At 45.2% G+C, this 27447-nt stretch overlaps 1 protein-coding gene across 1 annotated transcript; it reads right to left on the bottom strand.

The window, feature by feature from the left end:
• Positions 1-260: 260 nt before the first annotated feature.
• Positions 261-12351, bottom strand: SLC34A1 (solute carrier family 34 member 1). Its single transcript, XM_027867292.1, has 12 exons — positions 12240-12351; positions 11807-11962; positions 11400-11528; positions 10974-11117; positions 8978-9089; positions 7962-8157; positions 7260-7355; positions 3905-3974; positions 3305-3472; positions 1541-1657; positions 1267-1391; positions 261-764 (listed from the first exon to the last, which is right to left on the bottom strand). Exons 1-12 carry the CDS (start codon positions 12349-12351, stop codon positions 261-263), a joined length of 1929 nt encoding a protein of 642 aa, XP_027723093.1.
• Between the last annotated feature and the right edge of the window lie 15096 nt (positions 12352-27447).

The raw sequence follows: 27447 nt of genomic DNA, 5'->3' as shown, positions 1-27447 counted from the left end.
AGGTTTGCGTGCTGACTCTACCTCTAACCAGTTGGTGCGACTGACTTTGGGCAAGTCCCTCTTTCCTTCTCTGGTCCTCGGTTTCCTCGTCTATAAAAAGAGGTGGTGGGACTATGGAAGATCTCTTCCAGTTCTAACATTTTATGATTATGTGTGTATACACAGAGGCTGTGCACACGCACACACCCACACGCAGACATACACACATAGACAAACTTTGGCATGAGCCCCTTGTAGTCCCAGGACCCCTTGGACACCCATCAGAGCCTGGTGGCATTGTGCTGGGGGAGCACCCCAAGTTGTGGGGAGGGTGTGCCTGGGGGCAGCTCCTCAAGATAAACTCGGGCAGGCAGTGGAGGGGAGCGTGGCTCAGGGTGGGTGCAGCAGAGGGTGGCTCGAGTGATGAGTCGGTCAAGGGGCTTCAGCGAGTGCATCCAGTGGGGAAGGAAATCCCAGTTCTGGAGCCACTTGGGCAGCCGGGCAGGGCTCCGGCTTTGGAGTAGGTTGACTAGGGCAACGCAGGCCAGCAATGCTCCAAAAGGGGCCCCCACACCCACCATGGCCCGCCAGCCTGCCATAGAGACACCGAACACCAGTGAGGGCAGCAGCAGGAAGCAGACCAGCAGGTAGAGCACAGCAAACCAGCGGTACTTGGCAGTGCGCCTGCCCAGGGCCTTGGCCATGTGGATGGGCAGCCGTGTGCACGGTAGCGGGTACCACAGCAAGATGCCCGAAATGTTGAAAAAGAAGTGGCACAGGGCAACCTGAAGGTAAGAGAGGAATGGGCACAGATCAGTACAGTCTTCCTTCTGTCACCAGCCTCCGTCAGCCCCAGGAGGACCACATGTCTAGTAAAGGCAACTGGGCCTAGACTCTAATCCCAGCTCTACCACTGACTAGCTGTGCACCCTTGGTTTAGTCACTGACCCTCTCTGGGCCTCAGTTCCCTCATCTGAAAGATGCTGAGGACTAGGTGTAAGGACCTGGCCAACTCTGATACTGTTGTATGTACAGGTAAGTTCTATGTTCTAAGGTTTCTTCTAGTTCTGATAGTCTGTGTTGTAAGAACCATTCCAGGTCCGATTGCTCTGACCTTTTACATTGTATAGTTTGAGTTCCTTCCACCTCTGGTGGTCTCTGGTTCTGGTACTCTCTAAGCCTCAGCTGTACTGGGCCACCATGTCCAGGATAGCCGGTACTTATCACCACCCGTCCATACTTGTTCTGCCCTGGTCTCAGCCCACCTCTACCTCCCCCAACAGGTACCTGGAAGGCACTGGAGAGCTTTTCTCTGGGGCTGGCAAGGGCAGCAAGGATGGCAGTGGTGGTGGTGCCAATGTTGGAGCCCAAGGTGAGGGGATAGGCTCGTTCAATGCTAATCACACCCAGACCTGGGGAGTAGGGTGGTGCAGAAGGGTCAATTTCTGAAGGATCCTGGATCATCTTAGTGTTTCCAGCCCCTCCCTTCCTGAGCTCCCTTTAAAAATTCCCTTCTCTAATTCCACAGCCTTTCCCACCCTTCCAATGCAGGGACACTCACCAATGAGTGGAGTGATGGCTGAGGTGAACACGGAACTACTCTGTACCACAAAAGTCATGCCTGCACCCACCACCATGGCAAAGTAGCCAGTCACCCAGGTGAAGGGATATGGGAAATCTGTAACAAGGCACCCCACCCCATCCCCACAGTCTGTGTTAGTGGGAAAGGAGTTTTTGTGTGTCAGCTTAGATCAATGTGAAAGATCACGGGGAGAGGCTCTCATAGATAGGATTGAAAATATGAAGAAACCTAGAGTTGAAATGGTCCAGCCTCTTTGTTTTACAGATAAGAAACTGAGAGTTATCCCTGGTCAAGTGACTTATCCCTGGTCACACAGCTGATAAGCAGCAAGGATTCAAATACATGTCTTTTCAATCCAAAGCCAATCCTCTTTCCACCGGACTACATTTGATTGGTGGAGAAGAGTCAGCCCAGAGCATTCTGGTATTTGGATGGTAATTCAGGAGTCCATAGGAGACATACAGCTGGTGGCTGTTAAGCTGGCACCCATACCTCACTCAGTGCTCATGGGTCTATAGCTGGAAATTGGAGGGGGAGGTAGGGAATTATGATAATAACTCACATTTCCATAATGGTCTAGGGTTTACTGAGTGCTAGGTAGCCGTGAGAATTATTGGCAAGTGACCACTAAGAGTCACTGAGATTGGCTCCAGCCAGATTAACCTTATTTTTTTTTTTTTTTGATAGGGTTATTAGACCAAGAGAATGCCATTAACGTGGGATTCCTGGACACCAGCTAAGCATTTGACAAAGTCTCATGGTATCCTTGGGGACAAAATGGAGCCCTGGAGGCTGGATGAACATGAAGTTGGGTAGAATTACAATTGGCTGAAAGACCAGAGCACCCAAGCAGTCATTACAGGACTGAAGTCAGCCCAGCCACACTTAGTACAATGTCTGGCATCTCTGTTGCTCCACACCTGTGATCTCATGGATGAACGAAACTCCCATAAGGAAATTCTGTCACAGATTCAGAGAGATTCACATATAGACAACTTGTCATTAACCTATGGTCTTAGACAAAACTATTCTTATTTGTTGATGATATGAGGGAATCAGAAAAGAGAACTAATTGAGACAATCTATAACCAACAAAGTTGCAGACTACAAAATAAACCCACAAAATCAATAGTATTTTTATATAATAACCAAAAAAATCCAAGAAACAATATTGGAAAGGGAAATCCCATTCAAAGTAACAACAACAAAGCACAAGACATTTGGGAGTCAAACTTATGGCCAAGTAGAATTGACTGGGGCAGTGGGAAGTTAAGTGATTTGCCTGTGTTCACAGCTAGTAGGTTCTTTTTAAGAAAACGACCTGAACCCAGGTTGTTTTGACTTCATGGACAGCTATCTTCAAGCTGACCCCTAGTCAAGTCACTAAACTCTGCCTCAGTTTCCTCAACTGTAAAATGGGGATAATAACAATATTAACTTCCCATGGTTGCTATGAGGGTCAAATAAGATAATATTTGCTTGGCACATAGTAGGTACTATAGAAATGCTTATTCCCGTCCTTTAGGTTGTTGGGGAGTGGAAGGAATAGTGCTGCCAGAGCCTGTCATGAGGCTGAGTATACCTGTTCTCCTCACGCCCCACCCCAGCCCAGGCCTTCCTTTCACTGCCTTATCAATTCTCTGACCTTGGACTGTTCTCTGTGATACTGAGGCACATCTCTACCTTACCCCACTGAATTTGCCCTATCCCACTTTCTCCTAAAGTGGGCCAGTGCCTACTCACCAGTGTTGATGACCTTCTGGATGACCTTGGCTACCTGTCCCTGGAGCACAGAGTTCAGCAGCTTCACCAAGAGGATGAGGCAGGTACAGAGCACAGTAAGGGAGCCAGCAAGCAGGATCAGGCCCACGGCCAGGTCCGGCAATGAGGTGTCCACAAACAGATGCTGACCTGAAGGGGGTGGGGGAGTACTGCTGAGAGCCTTCCACCCGGGCCCGGATACCTCCCTCCAGGAAAACCCCATGAGGCTCCCTAGCTGGCCAACACCCTCGGCCCCAGCTAGGGCTCCAGCTGAAGCCTTATACCTACCCCAACCCAGATCTTAAACCTGAACCCACAACTAGGCCTCCAACTTGAATGCCCAACTGCTATGTTCAACCTAGACATGTCTAGGTACTACCAGTGAAGGGCAGAATCAGTTTATAGTGCTTTTAAGAGTCCTAAGGGAAGTATTTATGCCCTACTTCTTGCCCTCCCAGATCAGGAAACACCAGGGGCCTGTAATCCAGGCTCCCAGGGATAGGCTCTAGGGATGGCCCTCCTCCCCACACTTCCCTCTGCCCACCTTCCCCACCAGAATCTCCCCATACTTAAGTGACATACATTTCTCCCCAGTGGTGTTCCCCAGGGTCCAGGTGATATTGGCCTCTGCCCGGGGCATGTCAGTAATAACCTGGAGAAGGGGGTGAGGGGCAAAGTCAAGGAGCTAAGGAGAGACTGACTTGGCCAAGGCATTATATCTTGCCTCTTCGCTGGGCCAAGTCTGTGTTCTTTAGCCCTTCTCATGGAGCCTGGGGAGCAGAAGAGAGCAAAATGTGGCAATAAGGTGATGGAAGTTAAGATTGGAAAAGAGTAAGATCGGGGGTGAGACATGAGAGGTGAAAAAATAGTCTGGGGGAATGAGGGTGAGTAGGAGGTTGGAGATGTGTTGGATAGGAATGTGAATTAGATGAGCGATGTGATGAGGAGGAAGAAGAGAGTGGATGGTAGGAGTAACACCTGTTTTATGTAGGCTGAGCCAGTCCTCTAAGGGGATAGGGAGGTCATCTGGCTTCTTGGCTCCCCAGGGCATAAAAGGCCCAGCCTAGGCGTAGTTGGGGTTAAAGGTTACTGGCCTATGGAGAAAGCCTTCTTGACCTGACCAGCCTGGGCTGGTTGCTGTGGTGACTGGAGGCAGAGAGGCCTGGCATTTAATTTGAGTCACCATCCTTGTTTTACTTTAGAAATTGTATTCTTTTAATTTCTTATTATCAGTACAGTTGTCTTTGTTACATTTTATGGACCACGGGTGCCTCTTTGCATTCGAATCCCTGATATTGAATCACTAGACTGACCTAGATTTGCCTTGGCCTAGAATAGAGCAAAATGGAAGATGGGGATGATATAAGGGATAGGGATGATACGGGAATAAGATGCTGGTGCAATGAGAATTGGGATGGGGTGAGATGGGGGACAGAGTAGAGTTGGAGGGATGTGGTTAAAGTGGGAACAGGGGTTGACATGGGGATTAGACTGAATGGGGAAAATTGGGGTTGGGGGTAAGTTGAGGGTGGGAGGATATGGGAGTCCAAGGGTGAATTGGGGAGAGCCTTCCTTTACTATGGTACCTCCCAATCAGGGTAAAGGAAGTTTCCCTCCATTGAGGCCTAAATCTATGCTCTTATGATCCCTTTCTATGTATAGTCATTATAGTCATCCCCTCAGGCTGTGATTTAGTAAAAGGCATTAAATGGAAAGAGCATTATCAGGTGGAAAACTTCATCTTTCACATTCCCAAGTAGTCTGGTCTAGTAAAACTTGGTTACTTGGGTCACAAGGCCAGAACCCTGCTGCCCTCTGGAGGCAGCCCTAAGAATTGCAAGAGTGGGACCCACAAGGCACCGAGCTTCCTTCTGCTGATTTCTTAGCAAAATGGAAAATGGTTGCCATATGTTGTCTGAAGCCCTTGCTCTAGCACTTGACCATTCTGTTTGCTTTCTCCCTGATGCCATACTTGCTAATGCTTCCACAGATCTGAATTTGGGTCTTAGACCAGCTCCTCAAGGGGAGAAGGTGAGTCTCCTTTCCTCTCTTCTTCCTCCTCAAGTGTCCTGACTCCTAGAGCCCATCCCCAGCACAGGGCTCCTCATACAGTGCAGCCTCAGTAAAGACCAGGCGATCAATGTACGGACTGAACCGGACCTGACCCCGACCAGTCAGGGTGGGGAATCTGGAACAGGGGCACCTCAGTGGGGTCTCCACCTCCAGGAAGGAAAGTCAAATGGTCCTCAACTTGGAGAGACCCTCATTCCTGGGGGTTGTGGACTCACCTCCAGGTACCTTCTCCTGGACACTTTCCACCTTTGGCTGTGGTGAGTATCTTTCTCTTAGTTCTCCTCTCACCTCTTTGACCATTCCTCCTGCCTACCAGGGGTGACTGTCCTCTATGGCGCTGTCCTGGGCCATCATATCTATTTCTATACTCTCTCTTTGGGTGATCTTGTCAGTTCTCATGGGTTCGATCACCATCTCTATGCATGAGTATCAAATTTATATACCCAGCCCTAATATACTACACTCTATATACTCCTTACCCCAGTCCCACATGACCAACTGTTTGTTAGACAGCTTTGCCTGAACATCTTGTAGGACTCTGAAACTCAACGTGTACAGAAGACAACTCATATCCCCCCTCCCCCATCCATTCCTCCTATAAGCTTCCCTATTCTTGTGGAGAGAACTATCCTTCCGATCACCCAGGTTCAAAGCCTTGGAGTCAGCCTGGACTCCTTCGTCTCCCTCACAACTCAATTAGTTGCCAACTCTTGTTCACTTTGCCTCTATTTTGCATCCATTCACTTCTCTTTGCTGATGACAATGATCACTAGCATTTATATAGCACTTCAATGTGATCTCATTTTATCCTCACAACAACCCTGGGAGGTAGATTCTATTATTATCCCCATTTTACAGATGAGGAAACTGAGGAAGACAGAGGGTAGGTGACTTGCCTGAGAGCTACATCCAACCGGAAGTGTCTAAGGTTGGATTTGAACTTAGTTCTTCCTGACTCTGGGCCTAGCACTTTATCCACCACACCAGCCAGATGCCTCTGCCCTAGTTCAGGACACCTTTCATCTCTACTATTAGATTAGTCTCCTAATAGTCTCCCTGCTTCTGGATATTCCCCCTTCTGATCTCTTCTCCACACAGCTGCTAATTGCTATTCTTAAAACACAGATCTAGTTATATCATCCTCTAACTCAAAAATTGTCAATGCCTCCCTATTGCCTCTATGAAAAATATAAAATCATTAGCCTGGCATCTCGATCTCTTTTCCAGTATTGTTTTATATTTGACATTATTCTGACATGCTCCTTTCCAGTCAAACTGGTCTGCTAAGCTGCTTCTTGAACACAGCGGTAGATCTCCCACCTCCAAACTTTTGCCCAGATGATCCCCTCTGTCTGGAGAGCCCTTCCTCCTCACCTCCACCTTGTAGGACCCCCAGCTTCTTTCAAGGCACAGCTTATGTGCCACAACCTAAACAAGGACTTTGCTGATTGTCCTCTCCCCAGCTGTCAGCTCTCTCCCTCTTGGAATGACTTTGTACTACTTGGTACTTACTTATCTGGGTACACGTTGTATCACCTCAGTTAGATCCATGAGCACAGAGATTGCTTCTGGTTTTGTCTTTGTTATCCCAGTACCTAAAGCAGTGCTTAGCACAAGGCAGTGCTTAATAAATATGAGTTAAATTGGGTCGGGGACTCACTGCCTGGAGTCTAGGGATTCACCTTGAGTTAGGCTTTACCCCTGGCTGGTCTTTCCCTCTAAAAGGTCAGGAATGTACCTCTGGGTGAGAGGAGGGGTTAGATTTCTGATTCATGGTGGGGGTGGGGGTGGGGCTGGGGCTGGGACTCATCTGGGAGGGGTGGTTTGGGGCTAAGCCTTACCTGTGGAGGAGTGGGGGACTCACCTCTGAGGGGCTGGGGTCACACCAAATCCGGATGAGGCTGTGGTTTCGAAGTGTCTCGTCTCCTATGGCGATGCTATTGATCACGGATTTATCCAGCTGGGGTGGAATAGTTAGGGACAGAGGATGGTATGAGGAAATTTGACTCCAGGTAAAAAGGACCTTGGATAGGTAAGTGTCAGAGGTAGGATTTGAACCCAGGCCATCTGACTCACTTGAGTCAGTGTTCTTTCCCCTGTATCATGCTGCCTCCCAACCCTCTCATTTTACAGGTTAGGACACTGAAGCCCATAGAGGTTACATGATTAGTCTAAGTTAGAGAGTGGCAGAACTGGAATTCAAATCCAATTTGAATTCAAACTTGGCTCCATTGCCACCATATCACATACAGGTAATAATAACATCTTACAGCTCTTTAAGATTTATGGAGTCCTTGCCTCACAACTTCTCTATGAGGTAGGTAGTACAAATACTATTAGCCCCACTTTACGTATTAGAAAACCAAGGCTCATTAAGTATGTGGCAGTCAGGACTAGAATCCAGGTTTCCTATCACCAATCATAGTACTTTCCACTATGCTACCCTTCCTCTCTATTGAAAGCTTCCCACCAATACCCAGTAGAAGGAGATTTCTTTAGAGGAGAACAACAGAGGAAGAGACCCCCCCCCCAACCCAAGAATGGCCCAGGGGTCCCCAATCCACACCTGGATAATGAGTCGGGTAAAGGGCTCAGTGATGATCTTAAGCAGGTCTGGAGCATCTCGGCCACCTCGAATTTTGAAGGAAGTGACCACCAGGTGGGTGAGGTGGTGCAGGTACCCCGTAGCTGTCTCCAGGGGCAGCAGGACAAGAACTGACAGCCAGTTGAAGCAGTCGTGGACTGTGGCCCCTGCAAAGGCCCTGGGATGGGGAAATAGGGGAGGACTTTGAGCCCAGAACCAGAACTGGAGAGTGAGGGAAGAAGTGGGTCAGGATAAATTTTGAGGAGTATGTGGGTCAAGGGTAGGATGTAAGAATTTGAGGAATGGGCAAAGATAGGGAAGTTTGGGAGTCCATCTTAGATCAGCAAACTTTTGGAGTCAAGTTCAGAAAGGAGGTTTGGGGATCAAGGCTAGATTGGGGGGGAGTTTGGGGAATCCCTTGGGTATATTTGGGAGGTTAGGATTAATCTGGATTAAACTGGGGATTGGGAGAGTTTGTGGATTGAGTTAGAATGGGAAAGTTTGAGAGATGATGAAAGGGGGCCAGAGTTAAGATAAAGTGAGTTTGGGAATGAGGATTAAGATAATGAGAATTTGGGGATCAGAGTTATGATGGAAGAGTTTGGTTGAGATAAAGGCAATTTATTGATCAGCATTAGGCTGGGAAATATAGGTGATCAAAGTCATTCCATGATTTAGGATCAGGATTAGGATGGCGGGAGTTTGGGGCATGGATCAGGGTTAACAAAGAAATTGTGGGGCTGGGATTATGAGGTGGCAGTCAGTGGGTGGGTAATGACAGTGAAGATTGGAGGTCAGTGGATTAGGAGGAGCTAGGTGGGGTAAGGTTTAGGGCAGAGGAGTCTGGGAAATGGATATGGAGGTGGTTTGGAAGTGGGTCAGAATGAAAACAGAGACCAGAATGAGACTATGGTCATTTCAGTCGGAAGAGTCCCACAACCCCACTTGACCACATGACTACCATTCCACCCAGTCAGTGTGTCCCTGTCCCTCCTCACCTTCGGAAGTCACTCCTATCTCCAGCCTGCATCAATGCCACAATGGTATTGGTGACAGATGTGCCAATGTTGGAGCCCATGACAATGGGAATGGCAGACTTGACCTCCAGCACTGTGGGCACGAGGGGAGTAAAATCTTAGTTGCCACCTCCAGGACTGCCATTGGCCCCCTCCCAACTCCTACAAATGATGAAAAATGTCAGACCTCTCCTTCCTGGGTTGCTGGATCTGACGCTTCCCTCTACCCGCAACCTACCCCCACACAGGGCTCTGAGTGTTTGTGTGGGAAAGGCTGCATTCCTGCCCCCCACCAAGAGCTCCCCATTCCTTAGGATCCTAGCATTTTGAGCCTTCAATCCCTTTATTTTGTTCCATCCGCCTGAGCACCAGGCCATCAGTCCTGCTTCCCAGATGAAATGAAATGAACTTTTGTCACCAATATGTTGGGTTGAAATATTCTCATTTTGTTTTGAGGTGATAGGAATCCTGTTTGTACCTGCTTTATATTTCCTTATTTTTGCCTTGGGCAGTGAGAGGATAAGGGAGAGAGGATGGGAAATTAGTGAGGCATTAAGAAAATGTAGGTTGAACCCACTATACCAGAAGAGCTTTTCTGATTGGCTAAGAGTGGACTAGGGATGTGTTGGTGAAAATAACTCACAATGCCCAGGTGGACAAATTCCTAAATTTAGGGAATAGTGGATCTGAGGCAAAGAATGCTATTCCCTGGGGGAGCTAGATGCCCCTGGCAGGAGCAGGAGAGGATGGTGAGAAAAGCTAGCCTGGGGGAATCACAACTTGATAAAATCACTTAGGAAGTTTAAGGGGATCCTTTAATGATCCCCACTTATTATTTCCAAAGTTAAGGATTAGTTTGTTGAGTCATTTTTTTGTTATGTCTGACTCTTCACAACCCTATTTGGGGTTTTCTTGGGAGAGATATAGGAGAGGTTTTCCATTTCCTTCTCCAGCTCATTTTACAGATGAGGAAACTGAGGCAAACAATGTTAAGTGACTTGCCCAGGGTAACAAAGCTAGTAAGTGTCTGAGGCCTGATTTGCACTCAGGAAGATGAGTTTTCCTGACTCCAGATCCAGGGCCCTATCCACTACAACACCTAGCTCCCCTGCAGATAAGTTTCCTCCTCCACATAAACTTTAGAAAATACCCTTTTTCCCCTTCTTTTCTTTGCAGAGGTGGGAGGACATGGATGTGGAACATTGGATATACTGTCAGACTTGGTTAATATGTTGGTTAGCTTTGCTGAACTGCTTTTTTCTTTTCCTTTTTTATTCTTTGTTAAAAAGGATGGCTCTTTGGATAGAGCCGGTTGATGAGGGACATATTGGGAGATTAAGGTAAAATAAAAACAAAATATTTTAATAAAAAGTTTTTTTTTTTAAGAAAATTCCCTCTTCTGGGAACAAAGAAGGAAGAGAGAGCAGATCTGAGAATCAGATATTCCTTGTCAATGGAAGGGGAAAGGGAGGAAGGGGAGAAGTTAGGAATCAAGGGCCACAGATCTCTGAGATCTGTGCAGGTTGAGGGAGCAAGCAGCTCTGGAAGGCTCAGTGCCTTGAATCAAGGTAACTGACCGGGGACTGTAAGAAAACAGAAAAAAATAGGGGCAGCTAGTTGGCACAGTGGATAGAGCACCGACCCTGAAGTCAGGAGGACCTGAGTTCAAATCCGGCCTCAGACCAAACACTTGACACTTACTAGCTGTGTGCCCTTGGGCAAGTCACTTAACCCTGATTGCCTCACTTAAAAAAAAAAAAAAGAAAGAAAACAGAAAAAAGTCGAGGCTCTGGGGAAGATGGGTTGAGTGTAGCCTGGATGACTCCAAAGGAGAGCTGGATCTTGGAAGGGAACTGTGTCAGTGAAGGCTGAGGCCACATTCTTCTCACTGACTCCCTGTTCCTCCCTGCACCCTATGCTCTGGTGCTCTGGCTCACTGCCCGTTACCCACAGGCCTAACCCTCCTCACAGGACTCACAGCCTGAGGAGACCATGCTGACGATGATGGAGGTGGATGTGCTCGAGCTCTGCACAAGGACCGTCACCAGAATCCCCACCACCAGCCCCGCCACAGGATTGGACAGGATGGCGTTGTCCTTGAAGATGTCACCAGCTACTTTGCCTGGGGGAGGGGGGAGAAGGGGAAAAGTGTTGGGAGCAAGGCCCTAGAGGACAATCGCCAGCATCAGACACCCCCTTCTGCTCTCAGTCCCCTCAACCTCCCAAACCTTCCTGGCCAAAAGATGGCCCAGTGCCCACTGAGGCCCAGCCCAAGGCCTGGCTCTCTGAGCCAGAGGCTCTGTCTCTCTTGGCCCAGTGTCCCTGAGCTCCTGTTTCCAGTCCTGTCAGGGTTTCTAGACCTCCCTTCTAACCTTTCCTGCCCTCCCCTTCCTCTTTTACATACCCCCGGCAAGCTGGAAGGCTGAGCTGAGCACATCCAAGGAGCAGACAAAGAGGTAGAGGAAGACGAGCATCATGGGGACCTTGAGGAGATTGACACAGGTCGAGCGTAGCCTCTGGGATGGCCCTGGTTCTGGGGAGACACAGCACCAGGGTGAGTCCCTCCCTCCTTCTGCTTCTCTCCTCCCACCAACATTTCCAGATGGCCTGGCTCCTTCTACAGGCCCCTTATTTTGGAGCCACTTCTCTGGGGCCCACCCCTACAGCAGGGTTCTTTCCTATTGACCCCAATGATGTAGGCTCCCTCCTTCATTTCTATCCAGTGCGCCAGCCTGGTCATCTGTCTTCCTCACTGTCTTGCTGAAACAACCCAATCCCCACCTCCACCCCACCCCCTTCACATCCCTGCACCTAACGTCTGTGTGTCCTCCAGGGCCAACTTGGGGGGCAGTAGGTCAGGCTCATAGCGTTCCAGGGTCTCTCCGCACAGACAGCCACACTCAGGGAGCCCCCCTGGCCCTCTGCCGGGGAAGGCATAGGCTGGGGCTCCAGGAATCCGGTGGAGAACTAGAGAGAAATACAGAGGGCTGAGTGACTCTGCTACCCGTTGGGGCCCTAGGTCATGGAGGGGTGGAGTGTAAGTGGGGAGACAATGGAGAACAGCATGCTCTCTCTGGGCGTCCCTCTAGAAGCAGACCCCTGGAGGAGACCCCTTGTCCACTGAGAGGTACTCAGAGTAAGGCAAGATCTGTGGCCAGGGACCCTCACCACCCCTCCCCCCTCCCCTCTAGGTGGAGCCTCTATCAGAGCAGGAAGGCTGGGCTCAGGGGTATTCTGTTCTTACCCTGAGGACTGGGTGTATAGGCAAAGGCTGTGCCTCGGATCACACGGTGAGGACTGGCAGCTGGCAGTGGGGCCAGGGCAGGGCACCTGTGTCTCTCTCTGTAAGGCATCATCCTGGGCACAGACACCAGAGAGGTCTCTAGGACCTTCCAGATATTCCAGCCTTCAGGTTCTCCCTTCCCCAGTGCAGATTCCTGCATCTCCCCCACTCCCATACCCTTCTCTTTGGTGTTCTCCCTCCCCCCACCCATACACACTTCCTGGGAGCTGGGGCAGGAGGCCTCTTGGGGCTGGAGCAGCCTGAGGTTGAGGACTGATGGACTTTGGGACTGTGGTGGGGACTGAAGTTATGTGGGAGTCCTGGTCGTCTGGGACTGAGGGCCAGGAGTCAGGAGCTGAAGTGAAGGGGCATTGAGAGGCTGAAAGACTGGGAAGTCATGGCTAGGGGACTACAGAGTGGGACAAAGGGGCAAAGGTGAGGAGTGGGGGCCAGGCTGCCTGCGTCAGGAAACTAGGAGTGATGGTAGGGAGCCAGCCTAGGGAGCTGAAGCCACCTGAGTTGCAGCTTTTTCAGCCACTCACCTGGCTGCCCGGAGGCTGGCCTTGACTCTCGTGCTATCAGTCTGGAAGGCTGAGTGTGAAAATCCTTGTGGCCAAAGTAGGAGGGTTTTGGGGGGGCTGAGATCTTTATAGTCTCAAGTCAAGATCAAAGTCCTTCAGGCCCCCTTCCACCTTCTACAGTTACCTAATTAATCTCCTCCCCTGAAATTCCTCCCAGTTAATTGCTAATCGTCAGGAGGAGTCTTTGCCTATGGGGGTGTCCACCCCTGCATTCTTTCTGGGCAACCCTCCCACTCTCCTCCATGACCAGAACTGTCTAGATAGTAACTCTCCCCAGGCCTACAGTCTTCTGTAACTGGAGTCCCAGGTATTGAGGACCCTCCTCACCTTGAGAATTCCTAGTTTCAGCATCTTCCAGCTCCTACCTCTTACTCTTCCCACAGAGAGCTCCTGTGGGTTCCCTCCTCTCTCTCCTGTCACTTCCCTTTTCTCCAAGGAATTCTCCTAATGGACTGTCTCTTTGCTGTGCATTTATGCATGTATATCTTTTCCATGTATGAATCTTTGTATATATGTATCTGTGCATATCTGTGTATGTGTTTTTATTATATGTATTTGTGTATGTTTTTATTAATCCATTTCTATCAGTCAATGAACATTTATTGAGCACCTACTATGTGCTAGGCACTGTTCTAAGCACCCACTGTGTGTATGTGCGTCCATGAGCCTGCATTTGTGAATGAGTCTATGTGTAATGTGTAATGTCTATATGTGATGTCTGTGTCTAATGTGTAATGACACAGTCTTTACTTGAGGATCCCCCACCCAACCTGGAACTTGCACCTGGGATGATAATTAGGAGCCTATGGGACAGAGTTTTGGAGGCTCTAGTATCTGTTTAGGGTTAATCTGGAGGGATGGGAAATCTGGACTATTTGTGTTCATGTCTGTAAACTTGGCCAAACCCATTCTTGTCTTCTGGTCCCCTGATAGAACAGAGGCTCTATGGCCTGAGGACCAATTGGGGCATAAACATAGAACCACTTATAAAAGGACAGTGAGAGAGAGAGGATCAAGGAAATGGACAGGTTAAGGACCAGCAATAGGGCTAGGGATAGATGTCTTACTGAGGTTGAGGTTAGGGATACAGATAATCTTACTGTTAGCATGATGATTAGAGCTAGAACAGAAATTGTGGCTAGGGGAACACGGAGCTCAGCGTTGAAGGTGAAAGGAACTTTTGAACATAGAATTTTTTAAAAAAAAATCTCTAACTTTTATCAGTCTTTTGTTTTTATATCATTTTATTCCAAATATATCCCTCCCCATCACACAGCAAACTGTACCTTGTAACAAAGATTTTTAAAGAGAGAGAAAAAACAATTCATTGAAATTAAATAACACATCAATCATGTTTGACAGTGTGTACAACATTTCATCTGTAATTCCTCCCTTCAGCAACAAAGGGAGGGTGGTATATTTTCTTATCTCTTTTCTTTGGCTAAGTTTGGTAATTATTCCTGTGGTGACCACAGGTTCAGGTGTTTTGTTTTTTTAAATAGTTGTTCTTTCCATTTACATTATGGTAGTCATTGTGTATATTCTTTTCCTGATTCTGCTTACTTTATTTTGCATTGGTTCATATAAGTTTTCCTATTTTTCTCTGATTTCTTCACATTTTTTAGTTCTTGCAACAAGGTAATATTCCATTATGTTCAAATACCATAATATGTTTACCAAGGGTGGGGAACCTGCAGCCTCGAGGCCACATGTGCCTCTAGGTCCTCAAGCTTGGCCCTTTGACTGAATTCAAACTTAATAAAAGGATTTGTTCTGTTAAAACTTAGACTCAGTCAAAAGGCTGCACCCGAGGACTTAGAGGACCTAGAAAACCATGTGTGGTCTCAAGGCCACAGGTTCCCCACCCCTGGGTCATTCCCAAATCAATGGGCATTCATTTTGTTTCTATTTCTTTGCTAACATCAAAGGTGCTGCCACAGATATCACAATCAACATATGGGACTTTTCTTTTTTACTTAGGCCTCTTTAGAGTATATGTCTATACTAGGATCTATGAGTTAAAGGGTATGGACATTTTAGTAATTTTCTTTCTTTTAAAATATATTTTTAATTGATAGTTTCTATTTCTTACATCACTGTAGTTGTCCCAAGTATCTTTTTCCTGCCCCATCCCAGAGAACCATCCCATATGACAAATAGTATTTTTTAGAGAGGAAAAAAATAAGCAAAACTGATCAGTACATTGAAAAAGTCCAAAAACATGTGCAGCATTTAACATATGGACCCACCAGCTCCATGAAGGTGTGGTTTGGTGATGTCTTCTCATATCTCTTCATTTGAGTCCTATTTGATTTTTATAATTTTGTTACATTTACTTTTGATTTTTTGGTATGTCATTCTTTTCATTTTCATTGTTGTAGTTACTGTATATATTTGTTTTTTGGCTCTGCTTATTTCACTCTAAATCAGTTCCTATAGACCTTTCCCTGCTTCTCGGTACTCCTCACCCACATCACTTCTTATAGCACAGTTATATTCCATTATATTCATATACCATAATTTCTTTAGCCATTCCCCTTATGATGAGCATCCACTTGTTCCAATTCTTAGCTATCTCAAAAAATGCTGCTATAAATATTTTATAGTATATAGGGATTTTCTTTTTCTTTTTCTTGGTTTCTTAGGTTCCTTGAGGTATAAATCCAGTAATGAAGTCTCTGGTTCAAAAGATATGGACATTTTAATTCTTTCTCTGCATAATTCTGAATTGCTTTTCAGAATGATTGGACCACTTCACACCTTCACAGTTTATCAGTGTACCTTTCTTTCCACAGCCCCTCCAACATTGATTATTTCCATTTTTTTGGTCCATCTTACCACTTTACTAGGTATAAAGTGAAACCTCAGAAATATTTTGATTTGCCTGTCTCCTATTATTAGCAATTTGGCACAATCTTTTATATGGTTACTAATAGTTTGTAAGTCATTTTTTGAGAACTGTTCATGCCCTTTGACCATTTTTAGAATATAAATTCTAATAGCAGCATGTGGGAGCTGGAAAAATACTTAGAACACAAATGTGAACTCCACATTTAAAAATATATATATTTATTTTTAGTTTTCAACATTCACTCATGTAAGATTTTGAGTTCCATGTTTGCTCCCTTCCCAGTCCTCTCCCCTCCCCAAGATGGCATGCAATCTGATATAGACTATACATGTACAATTATATTAAACATATTTCCACAATAGTCATGTTGTAAAAGAAGAATCAGAACAAAAAGGGAAACCATGAGAAAGAAAGAAAAAGGGGAAATAGTATGCTTTGATCTGCATTCAGACTCCACAGTTATTTCTCTGGATGTGGATAACATTTTCCATCCTGAGTCTTTTGGAATTGTCTTAAATCGTTGCGTTGCTGAGAAGAGCTAAGTCTATTAAGGTCGGTCATCACATAATGTTGCTGCTACTGTGTCCAATGTTCTCCTGGTTCTGCTCACTTCATTCAGCATCAGTTCATGTAAGTCTTTCCAGGTTTTTTTGACATCTGCCTGCTCATCATTTCTTATAGAACAATAGTATTCCACTACATTTCTATACCACAACTTGTTCAGTCATTCCCCAATTGATGGGCATCCCCTCAGTTTTCAATTCTTGGCCATCACAAAAAGAGCTGCTATGGATATTTTTGCACATGTGAATCCTTTCCCCATTTTTATGATCTCTTTGGGATACAGACCTAGAAGTGGTATTGCTGGGTCAAATGGTATGCACAGTTTTATAGCCCTTTGGGCATAGATGAATTCCACATTTTAAGAGGGATATTGACACTAGAAAGTGTCCAGGGGTGGGTGACCAGGATTATAAGGGAACCAGAGATGCTATTCTATGGAAGGAGTTGGGAATATTTATCTGGAAGAAGAAAAGATTTAGGGGAGAAAGGATAGCTAGCTGTCTCCAAGTATTTTTCTTTAAGAAGGGCTCTTTGAGGAGAGCAATTTGGTTTGTTCTTTGGTCCTAGAGGGCAGAACTTGGAACACTGAATGGAAGTTACAGGGAGCAGATTTGGGTTCAATGTTAAGAAAATCTTCTAAACCATCAGAGCTCTCTAAAAGTGGAATGAGCTGCCTCAGGATGTAATGGGTTCCCTATTGATTGAGATTTTTAAAAATTTTATTATTTGTTCATTCTTTTCTTTTTAAATTTTGAGTTCCACATTATCTCCCTCCCTCTCACCTCTCTCTTACCCACTGAGAAGGCAAGCAACATGATCTCAATTTTATATGTGAAATCACTCAAAATTTTTCCTATTAGTGATATAACAAAAAAGCAAAAAAAGAAAAGAAAGCAAGAAAATTATGCTTCAGCTTGCACTCAGAGCTCATCAGTTCTCTGTTGGGACTTGGATGGTATTTTTTCATCATGAGTCCTTTGGAATTGTCTTTGATCACTGTACTGATCAAAGTCATCAGGGCTTTCACAGTTGATTGGCGGAGGTTTTAAAGACATTTCTGGACAAATTCTAGATTAGATGACTTCTGAGGCACTAGATCGTCAGCTCTACCGAGTCAAGGACATAGTCCCAGCGTCTTGGTCGTCTCTTCACCTTAGGGCCAGGCTCATGCCACATGTTTATTGAGTTGAATCTAATTGAATTGAATTAAGATAAGTTGAACATGAATTAGCTCATAGAATCTGGTTCATAGTCATTGGATACTCCTTAAGCACCTGCTGGATGCAGAGTACTGTGTTCTGAACTGAGAGAGGTACAAAGTTTAACTTGGATATGTTCCCTGCTCTCATGGAACTCACAGACTAATAGAAGGAGGAGGATAATACACACAACTACAAATTCTGCTCCCCAGTAATCCATGACAGATGCACTGGAGAGGTACAAAACCAAATGGCACGTGAGGGAGTAAAGAGAAGACTCTAACTGATTGTAAGGATCAGGGAAGGCTTCCTGGAGGCAGTAGTATTTGAGTTGGGCTTTGAAGGGTGGATAGGAATCCCATGATCAAAGCACCTAGAGAGGGTGCTTGAGGTGTAGGGAGCAGCCCAAGTTCAGGTACAGAGTTGAAAGAATTCTGGGCATTTTCAAAGAATAATCCATAGTATCATAGATCCTGAATTGGAAAAGAGGCCATGTAGTCTAACTCTTCATTTGACAGGTAAGGAAATTAAGTCTAGAGAAGTGAAATGACCTGTCCAAGATGACACAGGTAGTAACTGTCAGGAGTGGTATTTGAACCCAAGACCTCTGGCACAAGGGCCAGTATTGTCTCCACGGTGCCTCACTGCCTCCTTATTAAAGATATACCACAAGGTCCTAGATCTATAGTTGGGAGGAATCTTAGAGGCCATTGATTCCAAACCACTCATTTTACAGACGAGGAAAATGAATCAGAGAGCAATTAAGGGTCCTGCCCACAGCTGCATAACTAATGAATTTCTGAAGTGAAGTAGAACCCAAGTCTTCACGTTTATTACTCTGTTCATTGCATTGTGCTGTATCGCTTCTGGAGCATAGTGGAGGGGAGCAGCATGAGATAAGTCTTGATAAGTAGTGTAGCAGCAGATCATGGAGGGCTTTGAATGCCAGGCAAAAGAGTTTGAATTCTATTCAGTAGGTGATAGGGAGCCAAACCAAGAGGACAAGTTTACCAGTGGAATGTAAACTCCCTGAAGGCTGGGAATGTCTCACTTTTGTAATTATATCCCCAGCACCTACCACAGTGCCAAGCACACGTAGTAAGCATGTAACAAATGCATATTAGTTAATTGATTGATTTTTGAGCAGATGAGTGTCACGACCAGATCTATGCATAAATAAAATTGTTCTGGCAAAATGTGGAGGTTGAATTATAAGGGAAAGACAGTAGAGGTGGGAAGACCTACTAGGAGATTCTATAAGTGGAAGTACTCCCCCAGGGCTGGGCATCTTGTTCAGACGGTCAGTTTGCTTCTGAGAAATGTATGAAGCAGCCTCAGCTAATTTTGGCTGGAGACTTTAGTCCCAGGATACCTCAGCCCATCTGTGGGGCCAAGGCTGGATTAATGATTGTATGGGTCTAGCCAAGGGGACCCAGGGCAGAGAGATCCTACAACAGCTGACTTTACCTAGCTTCCCTGTACCCAGAAGGAACATCCATTGCATACCTGGAGCCAGGCTCAATCCCTGAGGAAGATGTTTAGGGAGATGAGTCAAGGGAGTGTCCCTGTGTCCCTGTGGGGAGAGATCTAGAAACAGAAGAGGAGGCATGGCTTGTCTCACTTATGAAATCTGCATGTAGTGTCCTTTTTTTATTTTGAATTTTGAAATATCTTTATTGGTGCCTTTTGTCATTCAAATAATATTCATTTCCCACCACTCCCCTTTCATATTGCATCCTCCCTTGTGACAAAGGAAAACAATTAAGCAAAAACATCTAATAAAGAGACCATGTCTGACAGTGAATAGAGTAAAGCCCAAAGCCAATTGAACCCAAACTTACCCTAATTCTAAATCTCACCCATATTCTACCACTAAACCAGACCCTAACCTAACCCTTAACCTTAATTCTAAACCCTTATGCTGACATCCATCCTAACTCTCAAGCAAAATGAAGTGAGCAGAACCAGGAGAACAATTTATATAACAACAATACTATAAAGACAAACAATTTTGAAAGACTTAAGAGCTCTGTTCAGTACAGTGACTAACCACCATGATGAAACATGCTGGCCACCTTATGGTGCAGAGGTGATGGTCTCAGAGTGCAAACTGGAGCATTTCTCCATTCTGACCCTTAGTCTCCTCATCCATAAACTGTGGAAAGGAATACTCGTACTCCTAATTCACAGGACTAAGAAGGAAGCTTTTTTTTTTAAACTTAGAACGTAAAGAAAACTATGTGAATATGAATTCTTCTGTAATGAGGAACTGAGTAAGATAAAAATGGGAAAGGGAGTCCAGAGTCAAACTGTGAGAAGGGTCTTAAGTCCTGGGCATGGATTTTATCCTGGAGGTGATGAGGAATCATGAAAAGCTTTTGAGCAGGAGAGTCACATGATCAGAGCTGGATTTTAGGAAGACTACTCATGGGTTCATTAAATCAGAGGATTCAGAGCTAGAAGAAACCCTGGAGATCATCTATTCTAACCATCTCTATCTCTCTCTCTTTTTTGGGGGGGGGTTAGGCAATGGGGGTAAGTGATTTGCCTGGGGTCACACAGTTAGTAAGTGTTATGTGTCTGAGGCCAGATTTGAACTCAGGTCTTCCTGAGTCCAGGGCAGGTACTCTATCCACTGTGCCACCTAGCTGCCCCTCATCTCTCTTGCTAGATGAGGAAATCAAGGTTCAGGGAAGCGAAGGCATTTATGATAATATAATTATATTATATTCATACAAGTTGTAAATAATAGAGCTTGTAGCAGTGTGTGCACCAGGAGGGAAGGGGGATAGAATGGAGGCAGGAAGGCCAGTTAGGAGGCACTGAGAGCCTTGACTAGGATTGGAGCCCGGGGAATGGACAGGAGGAGAGAGACTTCAGAAGGAAGAATGAAGAAGATTAGATGACATTGTCGATCATTCAGCAAGCATTTATAAAACACTTACTATGTGCCCAGCACTGATTGGATGGTAGGGCAGGGAAAAGGAGATGTTAAGGGTGATGCTGATGTCTTTTATATGACAGGCAAGTCTGGAGGAGAAGCAGGTTTTGCATGAGGGGAAGAGGGGGAGATTATGAGCTAAGCCTGCTTCATGTGTTCAGAAGCCACCAGCTCCTGGATAAAGTCCCTTTGGGAAATCTATACCTACTGGCCACCCACCTGTCTGAATTGATAGTGCTATCTATCTACCCCTGCCTCCTCCACTCCAGGCTTAAAAGGCTAGAGGTTGCTTGATCAGGGGTACAAACAGGTATGTTCCCCAGATTGCTCAGACCTTAATTTCTGGGCCTAATGTGGGTTTTCGTCAAGCCCTGCAAAGTTCAGGATGAAGTCTTACTAGAAGCCCAGATCCCTGTTCTTACCCACCCCTTCCCCAGACAAAATCCACAGCAATTTGAGACCTCATAGGTGAAGGCTTGTCCTTAGCTCTGAGTGCTATGCTGTGACACCTGTGCCCAGTACCCCAGCTGACCAATGCCCTTAGGGGAGGCCCCTTCCTGTGCCAAAGGCTTGATCTCCTCTAGTAGAAAGTGAGGAATCTGTCCCTCCTCACCCCTGCCTCAGAGCTGCTTCATGTTCCTGGTCTCCGAGCTCAGCGTGGACCTGGAGACAGAGGACAGGGAGTCTAATCCTAGCACTTCACTTAGAAACTTATGCAGTGTAACTACAAATCACTGCCTCTTTGTGCCTTCATCTTCTTATCTGTAGAGACGATTGGACTAGCAACTTCTGAGGTCCTTTCCAGAATAACCACCTGTGATTCTTTTCTCTTCGCCCTCCCCTCCTCTCCCCTTTCTTCTCCCTTACTCTGCTTTCCTCTTCCTTTCCTTTTCTTTTCAGCTGTGCTTCTGTCTTTCTGGACTTTGCCACCATGCCTTAACTACCCTGTCACCTTGGGAATTCCTCAGCACCTGGGACCTTCTAACCCTGGAACATCCCTCTGCCATGCCAACCCACCTTTCCCTCTGGTAAGTTCCTTCTGGGAACTCCATTTTGGGGACAGTCCCAGGCCATCCAATCCCTTCTCACCTGTGCTTCTCTCTCTCTCTCTCTCTCTCTCTCTCTCTCTCTCTCTCTCTCTCTCTCTCTCTCTCTAAGGCAATCAGGATTAAGTGACTTGCCCAGGGTCACACAGCTAGTACGTGTCTGAGGCCACATTTGAACTCAGGTCCTTCTGAATCTAGGACAGTGTTCTATCCACTGTGCCACCTAGCTGCCCCTGTGCTTCTCACTCTCAAGGCTTTGTCACCATCCCACCCTGGTAGGTGCCTCTCCGCCCCATCCCCTTTCCTCTCCCTTTTATGTGTTGTTTTCCCCTCATTAGAATGTAAGCTGCTTGAGGACAGGAAATGTCTTTCTTTTTGCTTGTATTTATATTCCCTGAGCTTAGCACAGTATCTGTCTTTTTTCCTTTTTTCAGTTAAAAAGCATTTACTTTCTCTCCCTCCCACCTTTTTCCCCACTGGAAAAGAAAAGTAAAACAAAACCATTGTAGCAAATATGCAAAGTTTAGCAAAACAAATTCCCACGTTAGCCATGTCCAAAAATGTGTCTCAGTCACATGAATCCAGTCAATCACCTCTCTTGTGTGAAGTGGGTACTGTTATCCTTTTACTAAGACTTGGTGGGATTATCCCCGGGTCAGAGAATTTCACACCCAAGACAAACCTCAGTGATCATCTTGTCCAACTCTTATCCAATAAATGAATCTACCTCCATACAAGTGCTTATGTCTCTGGGTCCAGCCCTAGGACCCCTAAGCAATAGCTTTCCCCTGCACCGAAGGTCCCCAGGAGTGGGATGGGGGCAAGTCCAGATGGACTCCATGTTGTGGAAGGTGAAGGTCTGCTGACCTCTTGCTGATCATTGCTCTGGCTCCAGGGAGGCTTGCCAGGCTTCAGTGGTTCTCCCAGCCTAGGCAATAGGCCAGCAGTCTGTGATCCCCCATTGGGGGGCAGAGTTCACAGATCAACCCTCGGTACACTACATTAGGCCTAAAATAGCTTCCCCCAGCACCACTCCATCTGGGTTGTTGCCACCTTTCATGAGCTAATGTGATGCTGCAGAGGGCTGCAGTACCAATAGAATTCTACCCAGAAACTCACTCAAGGTCTTATATCTGAGGGCTTTCATACCTCAATCTCCAGCCTTCCTGAGGACTTGCCTGGTTAGAAGTAACAGCCTTCAATAAACCTCATTTTCTTCTCTGGTGTGGCCAATGAGTCAACACTCTCATGCTCACATAGGTATGAGCATGTGTGCGCACCTACAGAATCACTTAGAAGAGCCTTCACTACTAAAAGATAATGAAAATGGTCAGGAGAGCTTCATCAACTCCCTTTTCCAACTGCCATCATGGAGCCCAGGATAGAATGAATTCAGGGTCCAGTGAGAATGGCTTCTCCTTTCCTATGTACCTTTAATCCTTTCTCCTTTTGTCGCTTCACGTAGAATCCACATCTTGGAGTCACTTTTGACCCCACTCCCCTCATCCAGTCAACTGCTAAATTCAGTCCATTGCACACAATGTCTCTTCTATCTGTCTCTTCCTATCCATATACATTGGCACCATCCTTTTGCCCTTTGCCTAGAGAGGTTAAGTTGTTTTACCTCTCAGTGGCCCAAGAAACTCTCCAAGACTATAAATTGCAGAGCAGATATCAACCTATATCAGTAGGGGGAATGTTCACACTGGGAGTTCTCTGTCCCCCTCAGGTAAAAAAAGTCTGCCCCTGCCCTTCCTAGTAGCAGCAGCTACCCCACTATTGAGAGATGAATTGCAACCTCACTGTCTCCTTCTCAGTTTGTAACAGCTGCCCTTAGGCTAGCCAGAATACTCTGATGAGGGAAGCCTTCCTGGGATCCCCAAGGAATTCTCTCACCAACATCAACTTCAAGTCTTGAAGTCTGGGCTCATACAAACAGGCTGCTAGCTCAGCATCCTTACTGAAATCTCTGGTGGGCTTTCCCATTCAGGTAGCCACAGTGCTATCCTCAACAATGGTGAGAGAGACAGAGAGACAGAGAGAGACAGAGAGAGTGAGAGACACACACACAGAGAGAAAGACAGTGAGGGAAGGAGAGAAAAGAGAGGAGGAGTGAGTGAGGAAAGAGAGAAAGAAAGGGAGAAAGAGGAAGAAAGAGAGAGAGAAACAGAGAGAGAGAAAGAGAGAGAGAGAGAAGCAAAGTAGATGATTCTGCTATCTGATCAGTGGGGTGACCTCCACTTGGTACATTGCACTGGTTATATAGTCTCTTTCTGACATATAACTCTCTGGTGTTGTGCCACCAAGCTGATCAGTCCCTTTGAGTTTCTTTTATTTGAATTCTTAATTTTTGATAATACCTTTGTTTTTACATCACTATCCTTAGGCATATGGTCCTCCCTCCTTCCCTGCCCAGTGAGCCAACCCTGGTGATGAAAAATGAGAGAGAGAGAGAGAGAGACAGAGAGACAGAGAGACAGAGAGACAAAGAGAAACACATTAACCTAGTCTGGCAGTGGATACAATGTCATGTAGGCACTTCACACTCAACATCTCCAAAACTGAACTCATGATGTCCCCCACCCCAAGCTCTCCCCTCTTTTGAACTCTCCCATTACTAATGAGGGCAGCTCCATCCTCCAAGTCACTCATGCTTGAAACCTTCTTATGTCATCCTCCACTTTTCACTCTCACACTTCAATGTGCTGGTAAACTTTTAACAACTTGTTACTGGAAAAGTACACAGGACACACTTTAAGTTTGATCTGCATAATTTGCATTTTCTCTGTCACTTTTCTAAGTCTACACAATCCACAAAACAATAATTCAAGCCCCGGTTTGTAGGGATTGCCAATCTCTGAGGTGTAAATGCTCACACTGAGCATTTAACAATTGACTCTGGAGGTTGCTTCTCACTCACCCCGAATACTCCATTTGCCCAATGTTGTGGTTTCTATCTTCACAGCTTCTCTAGCATCTGTCCCCTTTTCTGCTTTTACATGACCACCTTCCTTATACAGGCTCTCATTACCTTTCGCTTGGATTATTACAGTAGCTTTCTAATAGGGCTCCCTTCCTCAAGTCTCTCCTTAATCCAGCCCATCCTCCATTCATCTGCTAATGTGATTGTCCTGAAGTATAGATGTGCTGCGCTTTGGCCAGGCCCTGCTGTAACTCCAATAGAGATACGTATACTGAGGGCAGGGGCCATAACGAGAATTCAACTAGGTGGTAGCAGAAAAAAAAAAAAGCTGTAAAATGTAAAATAGATGTGCTTCAAGCTGCATAGATCCTGTCTTGATTTACCCTAGCAACTTCCTAGGGCTGATGCAGCACCATCTCTGGGTATAAAAGCCAAATGCAGTGAGAGAAGTCAAAGCTCTTCTAACCAGATGAAACCCTCACCTTGGGCAGGCTGCCGTGACATCTGGACAGGAGAATGAGCCTCCCTGTGGGGGAACGGAGACAAGCAGGGAGGGATCTATCCACTGACAGCCACCATCACGTATCATTGCCCTGTGTGGGACATGACATGCTTTACTGACTAAGTAAGGCCTTTTAACTAACCTCTTTGCTTGTTTTGGATTAGTCATTTTCATTATCTCAGTACCTGAGGTTAGGATGGCTGCCTCAGTCTCCTACAATAGTAGATCACTCTCGTCACTCCGCTCAGATTCCTATGACCTCCAAGATCAAATATAAACTCCTCTGTTTGTCATTCAAAGGTCTTCACTACCTGGTCCCTTCTTATTTTTTCCAGGCTTCTCTAAAGTGTTTTGCCTTTCTTTGAGTACCAGGACAGCACTTGGGTTGTCTATCCACATATCCTTATTTTGCATATGTTATATGGACTTTTCTGATCTCATAATTCCTCAATTATATTTTTATGTCATTTCTTGTGTGAAAGGAATAGATGGTAATATGTTACAGCCTACTTAGGCCCATCATGAGTCACTTACAGTTAGGTCACCTATAATTTTGATTCTTTGGAGATTATGGTATTCCATGATTCATAGGTATAGAGCATCAGCAAGAGAACAGCAAGTGAAACTTAAATACGAAATAAGAAAGGAAAAAGAAAAAAAGCATGACGTGCACAACAGAACATAAGAAAGGATTCAAAATATATAGCAATAAATTTCCATTTCAAGAAAGCCTATATAATAAATTCTACACATTGTGTTAAGAGCTGTCCGTCTTTTCTTTGCATCCTTGTTAGTTTTCTTTTGTTCTCTGTTGTGCACTTTTTACTCTGGTTTTTTTTTCTGCTCTCCCCCCTCAAGCCCGAAGGCTACAATTAAGCAGATATATTTGTATATAGATAGTATAAAATAAATACTCTTTTTAGCTATTCCAAAATGGTTTTACTTTTTAAAATCATATACTATTCAGGTCTACCCCAATTTTTCTTATGAACTACCCAATTACTAATAACAACCTTAGACACACATTTTCCATTTTCCATCCATAAAAGGTAAACAACTCTGTCCTTATTGAGTCCCTTGTAATTAGTCTTTGCTATGTACCTTACATTTCTCTTGGTTCTTGGAATTTCTCTTTCATTTGGATTATGCATGGGATATCCTCCATAATAGGGGCTAATACTTTTATGAGCATTCATCTCCCTGTTTTATGTATTGCTTAATATATATAGTCATAAAATTATTGAATGGATTTTTCTCTGTGGTTGTATCCATCAATGGATCTTGCATGTTGTAACATTAAAATCTTTGTTGGGTCCAGGGAGGTTGGGGTAGGTACTGCATTCATTCCCTCTTCCTAAGTGATCCCTCTGCTCTAGACCCATGCACATGGTCTTTATAATCTTCAGTCCTGGGGCATTCTGACCACTTAGATAAATAGTGAGATTCTTTTTCTCATACTCTTCAACTTGTTAAACTTCCACCCTGACATCTTAGAGAAAAAGTATTTAAGGCTTAGGTTTTGGCTTATGTCTAGGTTTCTTCAAAGGAAGAAAATGCTACTCAATGTTTATCTCAAATCAGATATGGGACAGATATTTATTTTTTATATACAAGAGAAATACTAACAGATACAAAAGACTCAAGTGCACATTGACAGGACAACTTAAAACAGGCTTCTAAAACAGTAACTAAATATAGCTACTACAATCTGTTGGAAGTCTGATACTTAAATCAAATGTAAATAAGAAGCAATGTGAAAGACCACTGATTAGATATTTTATATTTCACCTCAGCTCTGCACTCAAAGTTCATGTCTTCTGGTAAGCGAGTCCAGGAGTCCTTCTAGTGCTAGTGGTTGTTTTTTCAGATACAGAAGTTTTTTTTTTACTGTCAATCAGGTCCAATCAATGGATTCAAGCCTTTTGAGTCTTTTAAATTTGAAAGGTGACCTCTGAGCCCACACAAATACATCCCCATGATATTTGGCCACTGACTCAGAAAAGGAAACACAAAGTAGAAAAGGCAGTCAGTAGCCAAATCACAGACTCACCTAGCTGATTCCATGTTTTATGTGGGACTGCTCGTGGGATAGGGGGAAGGAGCACAATCTATCTCCCCACCCTCTTACAAGGAGTATAGTGAAAACACATTTCTTGCCACATGAGAGCCTTGAAGAAGTAAACTGAACCGAAAGTTATCTCTTCTTTTAAAAGGTCCACTGAGTCATTAACTCTTCTGGCTTAACAGCTAATGAGGGAATCTCTTTGTCCCTTCAATGTGCCCATGTCCTTTGGTGTTGAGCCACTATATGGTTAGAAGCAGCTAGAGAAATGATTTGCAATACCCTCAAGTGCTAAACTAGTATATCCGGTAGGTATATTAATTACTAGGGTAATTATGAGCACGCTCCATGGGTTGGCTCTCCTGACACGATTTTAATGTGAACAAGGTGATGTCTTCTTGCTGAAGAGTCTCCAAGACTGTGTTTTAATCTGCTGAATCAAATTCTTAAAGAAAATACAACAAATAGTAGACACAGAATATATTCTCTATACATCAAAT

Source organism: Vombatus ursinus, unplaced genomic scaffold (assembly GCF_900497805.2).
Source record: "Vombatus ursinus unplaced genomic scaffold, bare-nosed wombat genome assembly UNPS02014785.1, whole genome shotgun sequence".
In the NCBI taxonomy this organism is placed as follows: Eukaryota; Metazoa; Chordata; class Mammalia; order Diprotodontia; family Vombatidae; genus Vombatus; species Vombatus ursinus.
Note: the sequence above shows the minus strand (reverse complement) of the source record. Positions and strands in the feature narration are given on the sequence as shown.

Excerpts from the sequence above, each read along its gene's own strand:
- SLC34A1 (XM_027867292.1), bottom strand. The coding sequence starts at position 12,351 with ATGATGCCTTACAGAGAGAGACACAGGTGCCCTGCCCTGGCCCCACTG. Across the intron at positions 11,963-12,239 it reads CTATACACCCAGTCCTCAGG|TTCTCCACCGGATTCCTGGA; the intron begins GTAAGAACAGAA and ends ATTTCTCTCTAG. Across the intron at positions 1,392-1,540 it reads AGCCATCACTCCACTCATTG|GTCTGGGTGTGATTAGCATT; the intron begins GTGAGTGTCCCT and ends CCTACTCCCCAG.